The sequence below is a fragment of the Crocuta crocuta genome, unplaced genomic scaffold, assembly GCF_008692635.1.
Source record: "Crocuta crocuta isolate KB4526 unplaced genomic scaffold, BGI_CrCroc_1.0 scaffold88, whole genome shotgun sequence".
Taxonomy (NCBI): domain Eukaryota; kingdom Metazoa; phylum Chordata; class Mammalia; order Carnivora; family Hyaenidae; genus Crocuta; species Crocuta crocuta.
Genome location: NW_027532420.1, coordinates 1,769,864 through 1,780,174, shown reverse-complemented (window position 1 = coordinate 1,780,174; position 10,311 = coordinate 1,769,864). Strand labels below are relative to the sequence as shown.

The 10,311-nt window shown below is 42.8% G+C and overlaps 1 protein-coding gene across 1 annotated transcript; it reads left to right on the top strand.

Moving 5' to 3' along the window:
• The first annotated feature begins 457 nt into the window (after window positions 1-457).
• On the top strand, window positions 458-9,552 carry AGA (aspartylglucosaminidase). Its single transcript, XM_077779070.1, has 8 exons — window positions 458-1,226; window positions 1,971-2,083; window positions 3,168-3,280; window positions 4,933-5,047; window positions 6,015-6,090; window positions 6,888-6,995; window positions 7,708-7,841; window positions 9,287-9,552. The coding sequence occupies exons 1-8, from the start codon at window positions 1,213-1,215 to the stop codon at window positions 9,385-9,387; spliced, it is 774 nt and encodes a 257-aa protein (XP_077635196.1). The 5' UTR covers window positions 458-1,212; the 3' UTR covers window positions 9,388-9,552.
• The last annotated feature ends 759 nt before the right edge of the window (window positions 9,553-10,311 follow it).

The window sequence follows — 10,311 nt, the reverse complement described above, 5'->3', positions numbered from 1 at the left end:
CTGGATTGTGTATATTTGCCTCATTCGTTCCCAAGACCTACTGCCCCAGGAGTAATTTCAGACTCCTTTTCCCCCACCTGAGGCTGCCGGTACAACTCACTGGGGCAGAATTGGCGCCAGAACTTGGTGGAGTGAAGGTTGGGTGGGAGAGGCAGGTGCATATTGTTCAGAAAAGATGGAAACAGGCCGTGAGAAGGAAAGTCCCAGCTTGAGGCCAAAATGAGACAGAAAAGAAAGTGCGGGGGGTGGGGGGGGCGCATATAGGTGTTCCCTACAGTGAAAGGGGGATCTTCTTGAAACTTGTTTCAATCCTGTAGATCCAGTGCTAATACTTAAAATTACCAGTAGTACCTCCTTCCCTTCAAATAATTGTTTTTATTAGTAAAGACACTGACCTTGGAAGATTCCCCCCCCCCCGCCAATGTATGGGGTTCCACCGAACAAAGTAGTGCCAACGTGGCTTGAGAACTCTGTTCCCAGTGTGTGACCTTGAACGAGTTCCTTAACCTGTCTCGGTCTGTTTCCTCCTACTTAAAATGAGGACGCTAACTGTACGGTACTTACCTGAAAAGCTATGGTGCAGATTAAACGCATTAAGCCATGTGAAGCCCAGGTTGTCATTATTTGCTCTTCTGCAGTGGGTATTGAGAGTTGCAGTGATTGATGTTACCTCAATAAAAGTCCGAGTTGTGTATATTTTTAATCCTCTAATGATACAGAAGAAATTTATAAGCCTATGCTCTAATGAACTTCCAATTTAACTGCCTTTTAGTGGCTTCAATTATAAAATTGACGAAGAGAAGACATTTCTTACACAGCACAGAAATATTAGTGGGTAAAAAAAAAATCTCACTTTACGTCAATAGTGTTTAAATTCTTCACAGTAAATAGTTGCATTGTATAATTTTGTCTATATCACTCTTTTTTTAGCACTTAACAAAGTAAAAATCTGTTTGAGGGTAAACATGAAACTGTACTTTTAGATGAGTGCTCAAAACATTTCTGGTTTGTTGCATTTGGCATTCACAAAAAATCAATATATAAACCAGCACTACTGGCATTTGACTAACAGCGTGGAGGACGTTAGCATCTGGAGGCTCTCCCTTGGATGCCGTTGAGCAGGGCTGTGCCGTGTGTGAGAGGCAACAGTGTGACGGTACCGTGGGCTTTGGAGGGAGTCCTGATGAGCTCGGCGAGACCACGCTGGATGCCATGATCATGGACGGGTAAGAAATCTCCACTTCACCCCATGTTGAGTTATACTGATCAGCCTTCTGCTGAGAGCAAGATGGACAAATGTGTAAGCTTCATCAGGTCAGAACCCCTAGCTTATGGTACCTGGCCTTTCCAAACACAAGTTAAGAGAAAATCATCAGAATAATAGAAATATTACATGGATGCCGTAGGCAGTCTCCTGAGAACACAGAAAATTCCACACTATGGAGATACATCTCTGATGTGGTAAATAATCACCTACCTGCCATCCATGTACCCTGTGGTTTGCATGACCTGAAGATTTAAACTATTTTTAGAAGCCACGTTTAAAAGTCAGGAGGGGGGCACCTGAGCAGCTCAGTCAGTTGAGGGTCTGACTTCCGCTCAGGTCACGATCTCCTGGTTTGTGAATTCAAGCCCCCCATCAGGCTCATGGCTGTCAGTGCAGAGCCTGCATTGGAGCCTCTGCCCCTCTCGCGCTTGCTTAAAAGTAAATAAAATATTAAAAAAAAAAAAAAAGCCAAGGGGAACTTGGCACTGTGGTGCTGTTGGAGTATGTGGTAGATTGCTTTGCTATTTGTTCCTTAATTTATCTGATCATGGGAATTTGTATGAACTTCATGGATGTGGTATCATGTTTAGGTTAAGACAGTTTTTATCCTACAAAGCCATTGCTTGGAGTAAATCAATGTTGTTTTTATCAGTGAACCTGAGAAAGTACCTTAATAAGTCTTACTGTGCTTCTTTTCTCGCAGCACTACAATGAACGTAGGAGCAGTGGGAGATCTCAGACGAATTAAAAATGCTATTGGTGTGGCACGGAAAGTTCTGGAACATACAACACACACACTTTTGGTAGGAGAGTCAGGTATATCTTACCTACCCTCGAGCTTTATCTAGTCCTTTGTCTACATTCTTCACTGTGAAAATATAAAATAGTAGGTAAAAGCCAACCCAAGGTCACATTCCAGCTGTTTTAGTTAATACCTCTTTATCCTCAGGTAAGTTACTTCTAAATTCAACTTTATTCATATGTGAAATAGGATTGTAAAAAACTAGTTCATTGTCTATGGAGAGGTCATTGCTGGACGGAAATATTGAGTCAACATTGTTTATCTTCCTGAACGACTTGCACAGAGCATTCTTAACATCAGAAGATGGGCACCAGCGTATTTTTGCTATGGTTGTGTCCCTTGCTTGAATGTCTTCCAAGTTATATGTCAAAACTCATACAGTGATCTATAATCAAAAATACTTTAAGTTAAAACATTTTTTATTTTTATTTATTTTGATGAGATATAGAGAGCAAGGGGGGAGGGGCAGAGAGAAAGGGAGACAGAATCCGAAGCAGACTCCAGCCTCTGAGCTGTCCGCACAGAGCCCGACGTGGGGCTCGAACTCATGAATGTGAGATTATGACCCGAGCCCCAGTCAGACACTTAACCAACGGAGCCACCCAGGCACCCTGAAAAATACTTTTAAATGTTGTATGAGCTAATAACTCCAGTAGGCGTCCTTCAGTTTTGCTGAAAGCCAGAATTAGAAACTGCCTGACAAACAGAAAGACCCACTACTCACGCATGGAATCCAGTTGGCCCTTTGGGGTCTCAACACTGACATGGTACCCTAGTTAGAAAGGTGAGATTCTTTGTCAGGGAGCGGCGTGCTTTTCCTTTTGTGATGTACAGGAAGGGGGGTGGTGAAGGGGCTGGAAAGGAGAAGTGTACGCATTCCAAGGTTCTCAGGAAGATCAGATGTAGAAAGAACACGTGGCAGTTGAAAGTGCCTTAACACCGTTCCCGTCTGAATATTCCTCTGAACGCCTTTGTGCGCCCCCGGGAAGGGATATCCCGCTTGAGAGACCACTAGCCGAGAAGGCTTCCTGTACGTGTATTTTGTTTAGAAAACAGTGCTTAACTAATTTACTTTTTCCTTCTCTTCTTAATCTCCAGCCACCAAGTTTGCCGAAAGTATGGGGTTTATCAGTGAGGATTTATCTACCAAGACTTCCCGAGCCCTTCATTCGGATTGGCTTGCTCGGAATTGCCAGCCAAATTACTGGAGGGTACGTAGGCTTCATTCTTACAGGTAAATCATTAGCAAAGACTCACTGACAGCCCGTCTGCTCTCTCTTGCCTACGGTGCTGGTTATCACTCCGGTAGCACTTTAGAAACAACGACTGAAGGGGACTCTTCAGTGCATGGATGCTCACGAACGTTCGTTAGCTGCTCCGCATGCACATCCCTGGTGGAAAACTCCTGGGTCCTTGCAGTAGCTTTCACACTGACAGATGTGCTGCAGGAAGCGGGGTGTCCTCAGTCAGACCTGCTCTGCTTGTATTTCCTAATGACAATAGGTCTAAAAAAAAGTCTAAAAAAAAAAAAATCAGACTTTGGAAATCATTCGTCTAGAGTATGTCTTACATTTTGGCTGTGTGGAAGATACCCACTCTCTTGCCCCTTATTTGACTGGACCTCTACAATTCGGTGTCTAGTGGGCCAATGCTGGGTAATTTCTCCTTACATCACTGGGACATTTAGCATAAATCAGGTTCTCTTTGCCTTCCAGAACCCTTCTGTGGACCGTCGTCTCATCTGTTTCTTGCCCCAAATCCTAATTGCCTATAAGTGACTAAGGAGTCTCTGAGCTTAGCATCTGAAAGCGGCGAATGTATAAAACCAGGTCAGGGGAGGCACGGAGTGCACTAATGAGTAGGACAGGTAGTAGGTTTCTTGATGAAATACTAATCCACATACACAGCCTAAATTTATGAATTCAAATTATTTTCTTGTGTCTTTATGATTCAGTTTACAAGTACAACTTAGAATATATTCTCCTGAACCTAGCTTTGAAATAAAGGTTTTTTTTTTTAATTTTAAATTTAAAGTTTATTTATTTGAGAGAGAGAGAATGAGAGAGAGAATATCCCACAGCAAGCTTCGCACTATCATCACGGAGCCTGATGCGGGGCTTGATTTCATGACCATGAGATCATGACCTGAGGCTAAATCAAGAATCAGATGCTTAACTGTCTGAGCTGCCAGGCACCCCAGAAATAAAGAACGTTTTTATTTTTTTTTTTATTTTTAAAATTTATTTCTGAGAGAGAGAGAGACAGCATGAGCAAGGGAGGGTCAGAGAGAGGGAGACAGAATCCGAAACAGGCTCCAGGCTCTGAGCTGGCTGTCAGCACAGAGAACAACGCGGGGCTCGAACCCACGAACCGCGAGGTCATGACCTGAGCCGAAGTCAGACGCCTAACCAACTGAGCCATCCAGGTGCCCCGAAGAACATTTTTAAAATAGATTCTCCTTTAAATCTCAGAATTCTTCATTGGCCAGGGAACAAATGCTGAAATTTAAAGGTCAGGCTGTGTACCTGATTCCTTTGAGGATTAAGATCTAATAGAAAAATCTTCATTTATATCTGCCATTGTGCTGAGAACTTTAGCCACATATAGAGAGAGATGAGGGACCGTTTCCAGATATAGATGTCTATTATTCTGTGTTATGTAATTCTGAGACAAGACTCCGTATTAAATAAAATTATATCCATCTGTTTATATAAGACTTAGCTAATCTTTGGTTTTTAATTCATAGCTTTCCATTACCAGACATCTTCTTGGTTTCCTGCTAATGTTTAGTCATTGTATGGAACTGCTTGCCAATTTCTAAAATGAACCTTTCTAAAAAATAAAACTTAATTCTTGTTTGCAGAATGTTGTACCAGATGCTTCAAAATACTGTGGACCTTACAAACCACCTAGTATCTTAAAGCAAGATGACCCTACCTATAAAGAAACAGGAGAGAATTACGGTCATGATACAATTGGTAATTTGCCTTTTCATATAATTTTTATGGTTAAAGTTCAGCCATTTTTTACAATTTTACTTTAGAGAGAGACCATGTGAGCTGGGGAGGGGTCAAAGGGATAAAGAGAAAGAATTTTAAGCAGGCCCCACGCTCATCTCGGAGCCCAATGCAGGTCTCAATCCCACGATCCTGGGATCATGACCTGAGCTGAAATCAAGAGTTGGAGGCTTAACCGACTGAGTCACCCAGGCGTCCCAAAGTTCGGCCATTTTTAATTGCCTTCCCATTGTTCTTAACTTCTTTATCCCGATTGACATGCCACAAGGTGATTTTAACTGGTTTACCTGCTAAGTACGACGATAAATACGCACGTGCACATGCGGGGACACACACACACACACACACACACACACACACACAACTTTTCACTGCATCTATATACGTTTGGTAAATTACTTTATACAAGGCCCCTTACAGCTAGTGATTATCCACTTGTAGATTTTTAAATCTGTATTTGATATTTAGTTGTTGGGTTTTCTTTTAGTTTTTATTCATTTATTTAAGTAATCTCTATATCCAACATGGGGCTCGAAATCAGGACTTTTGACTCAAGAGTTGTGTTTTCTTCTGACCAAGCCAGTCAGGTGCCTCTGTTTGATGTGTAGTTAGTTCTTTAATACTTTTACACTGTTTGCCATATTTGAGCTATTATGTTGAAAATTTCCCTTGTCCTATATCAGTGATTTTTTTAATTACCTTTGAAAGGTGACTGAGTAATCTGAAGTAAGGGTATGGAAAGTCTAGGCTCTGAAACAGCACAAATGACTCAATTGCTATAAGTTTCAGTATTCCCAAGCTTCCTAATTTCTTCTGCCGGAAATTAATGAGTGGGGATATTTATATTACAAACAGCTCAAATGTTTCTTTGTCTTTGAGGGAAACCTCAGAGTTGATACCTACAATGATTCTTTTTTTTAACTTCTAGGCATGGTTGTCATCCATGAAATGGGGCGTACTGCTGCCGGTACTTCTACAAATGGTATAAAATTCAAAATACATGGGTTAGTGTTTCTGAAAGAACGTACCTCGCCAGTATGTGTTGAGTATAAACCAGTATGCGCAAGGCGCTAATGGGAGATGCCAAACATAAAGCACAACCCTCCCCTCACAGCTGAGATAAGTAAATGTGAAAGAAAATAAGTTAGTACGTGCTGCGTGCCACAGGAGTGGGCGTCCCAGCCACCAGGAATGGCAGCGGTGGTCTGAGGAAGCGGGGCAGTCAGCTGGGGAGGCCAGATGAGCGCGCGCCTCGGGAGGGGAAGGGCACTTGGAGCAGAGCACGTTCAAGTCCCTCAGGCTGGGAGAGAAATATGTATGTCGGGTCCCAGGGAGGAGGACGAGCCAGAGTTCACAGGGTCCTGGGTCAGTTTAAAGATTTCTGGATTTTATCTTAAAGGAGAAGAACAAACACTGAAGGTTTGTTACAAGGACAATCCTTGGTCAAATTCTGGCACATCAGATAGAAGGCAGGAGTAGATTACAGATGAGGAAAGCCAATTTGAACCTGTGGAGATAATCCGGAAATCTGATGATAAAGGACAGTAGTAATTGAACAGTCACCGTGAATCTGTGCCATCTTGATATATAACCAGCCGGTATCCAATTCTTACATAATTAGGTTTGGGGAAACCTTAGCTGAAAGACTGATGAAAATCTTTGATCTCTGTGTTCTGATGAAGAACTGGCTTAAAACAATACCGAGTGCTAAGTAGAAATATTGTGGAACCTCTCATAAAATACTGTTTGCATTTCACGCTTGGTGTCCTGTCCTCAATTACTGTGCTGTGTCCTTCCAAAGTCGAGTAGGAGATTCACCAATACCTGGAGCTGGCGCCTATGCGGACGATGCCGCGGGAGCCGCCGCGGCCACCGGGGATGGGGACATCCTGATGCGCTTTCTGCCAAGGTGCGGCCCCTCGCATACGTGACCCTTGGAGATCCTTAGAGGAGATGTTGTCTGTCGAGACAGAAAGTAATGGCTTGTGCCACGCAGTCTGATTTTGTGGGCACCAGAGCTGCTTAGAAATTGTGCGTCTGCACTCTCCACCTATCATTTTTGATGATGATAATTCAAATTAAGTAATCATTGTCCTCTGAAATAGAATATTTCTTGCTTTACTTCACAGATGAGAACACTTATGATGCATTTAAGTAATTTATGTAAGGCCACTGAGTAAAGGAGGGGTGATAATTGGTGATAAAAGAGGGCAAGTCAGTCACCGTGTGCAATTAATTACTGAAAGATGATCATTACGACTGGATGTTTTGCACATGCCTGGTATTTCCCCCACTGCTTGTAGCCCCATTTCCCGTTTCAATAGAACCTCTCTTTTTTATGACTTCTGGCCGTTGTTACTGAGTAGCAGTTATTCACCCAGAGCCAAAGATAATAGTCCTCATCTGACATTAAGGGACAGATTAGTTGAAAAGGTAGACACTGAGTCAAGGTTTACTTCCGTTCATGCTGGTGCTTTCACAGGAGCTTCTGACTTCCCTTTATGTATTTTGCCACAGGTGACAGCTTTGATGGTTTTAGGTTTCGGGTTTCTAACTTCAGGTTAACACACGTGGACTTAGCTCCTTCTGTGATGCTGACGTTTCGCCTCTGTTTAAACCAGCTACCAAGCTGTAGAGTACATGAGAATGGGAGAAGATCCAGCCCTAGCCTGCCGGAAAGTGATTTCAAGGATTCAGAAGTATTTTCCAAACTTCTTTGGGGCTGTGATATGTGCCAATGTGACCGGAAGTTATGGTAAGTTTTATTTGGAATTCGTATTGGGGCGAACTTGTAAACGTTGTTGAAAACATACACTTAAAAATACTGTAGTGTTTTTCTGCTCCAATAGAGTGGCAACAGAGACTGTGTTGGGTAGGCACTGGGTAAATGTTAACTGTTGACCTGTCAAGACGCCCAGAGTGCTTGAGTACACCTTAAACCCCCTCTTTGGTTGACCACCGGTGGTTAGGACCCCATCTTTGGCTCTTAGTTCATGTCTTTGACATTGGTCCTACGTCAGGGTTGAGCTGTAGCTCCAGTACGTGCTGAGAAGGGCTAACTCTAGTCAAATGATTTTATTAATTCGAGGTCGATAGGGACAAATGATCTTCCCTGCTTCTTTTCCATCCATTATATTAATGTCTCAGTCATTTAGACCTTCTTGGGGCTCCAAGGTACAAAATGCATTACTAATTAGTAAACTGAAGAAGTTGGCAGAATTATTTTTGCACAGCATTGGAGGCCTGTCCTTTGCTTCATTTACTTTCTGGATGAGCCTGTCACCGTTTCAAAGTGCTTCAAGATCACCCACTGCTGCCTCTCATTAGTGCATTTTCAGATGGGGAAGAGATACGGCATACTGATCAATATAACTTATTAGGTTAGACTGCTTATTATTGTTCTTTGATCTTTTCCTTCCCACAGTTCTGTATTTGAAAAACTTGTTTGAGGAATTCCTAATTCTTTTTTAAGTACCGAGATACCAAAGTCGATAGACGTTATGGGGGGCGGGGGAGAAGGCTTCATGTTTAAAAGTAAGTTGGTTTGATTGATTCCGTCTTCAGAAATAAACCTGAGAAGGCTCAGAGTTGGATTTAACATGATGTAAAAATGACAACGAGATCACTGTAGATGAATTTAAAATGGACTCGTTCCTTAAATTATTGGCCTTAGAAGGGTCCCGTGCAAGGTGTTTGCGGGGTGGGAGGGGAAGAAACCCCCCACTGTCATAGGAATAGGGCGTCAGTGAGGAGGACTGGATTAGTGGCAAAGAGCTCGTCTCCCTTGCTGTGGGAACAGAAAAGTAGAGAAGAACAGGGACCGAGGGAAGGAAGGATTAGGGATGGCTGACGGTCACGTCCCAGTGGCTAGGGAAAGAAGGTCCGTAGCCCTTGCCTACGAAAGTATTTTTGCCAAGAACAGGATCTACAAACAGAGTAAAGTAATAGCAATGACAGCATGCGTGCATAGAGCCAGAACTCCGCCTGGATACCGAGGTTCAAAGAGACGGCTTTCCCACTGCCCTTCCTTCCTCCCCTGGGGCGCCCCCCGGCCGGTCAGTACACTCGTGTGCTCCGGGTGGCTCTGCTCACCTCGGGTTCACGACAGCCGACGGCGAGGCCAGGAAGCTACAGTGGGGACTGGCTGCAATGTGTGCATTCTCTACTCACCCACGTAACTTCCTCTTTTCTTGGCCCCAGGTGCCGCTTGCGGTAAACTTCCAACATTTACTCAGTTCCGTTTCATGGTTTATAATCCCCTAAAAAATCAGCCAAGTGAAGAAACAGTAGACTGCATCTAATCCATCTTGTCTGTCAGCGTCTATATTTAAAGAAGAAAGAAACAGAGGCTGCAGAGGTTACTCACCATCCTCTATCAGGTGCCTCATGTAGTCTACCTTCTTTGTGTGAAATAAGCAAATAAGCACAAGAATAAATGTGTGCTGAATTAGCACTTGCGCTTTCTATATCAGAAATGTTTTTTATGATGTCCTTTTATCTCAGCTTTGTATAACCCCTGAACATGAATATGTATGTGTGTATTTCCTGTATGTTTAAATTTTAAGTGATCTTTGGATTTCTGCTGAATGTTTCAAGACATTGCAACTCCGGGGATTAATTTCCTGAGTGATATATTAAGGCCAAAAGGAATAATGTGTATTTGGATACTTATAATAATTAGAGTATCCAAGTTTTTAGAGCCAGTGAGTCTAAACGTAACAGTGAGTCATAGCCTCATTAGTCCTGGGGGCGCCTGGGTGGCTCAGTCGGTTAAGCATCCGACTTCGGCTCGGGTCAAGATCTCACAGTTGGTGAGTTCGAGCCCCTTGTCAGGCTCTGTGCTGACTGACAGCTCAGAACCCAGAGCCTGATTCGGATTCTGTGTCCCCTTCTCTCTCTTAATCCTCCCCTACTCGCACTCTCTCTCTAAATAATAAACATTAAAAAAAAAACAACAGCATGAAAGATGCTGTTTGTTTTGCACGTATTCAAAAATATGGGCAATCTTCTGAGGAGCAGTTGTGTTCATTTTCTTTGTTTTGTTTTTTTTTTTTTTTTTGCCCCCTCTGATGGATTTCTCAGTGTGTGAAGTTTCTTCATCATAAAAATCTCCAATTTTATAGCCACTGACACCTAGTATGATAAATTTTTTCGAAAAATGTTTTTGGGCACTTGATGGATACTCTGGTGTGACTCATCTCATGTGCAGAGGTTGGTGACAACAC

What these genes read in the sequence shown, in the direction of transcription:
- AGA (XM_077779070.1), top strand. An exon ending in ACTTTTGGTAGGAGAGTCAG is followed by an intron (nt 2,084 to 3,167) that starts GTATATCTTACC and finishes CTTAATCTCCAG; the next exon opens with CCACCAAGTTTGCCGAAAGT. An exon ending in CTGATGCGCTTTCTGCCAAG is followed by an intron (nt 6,996 to 7,707) that starts GTGCGGCCCCTC and finishes TGTTTAAACCAG; the next exon opens with CTACCAAGCTGTAGAGTACA.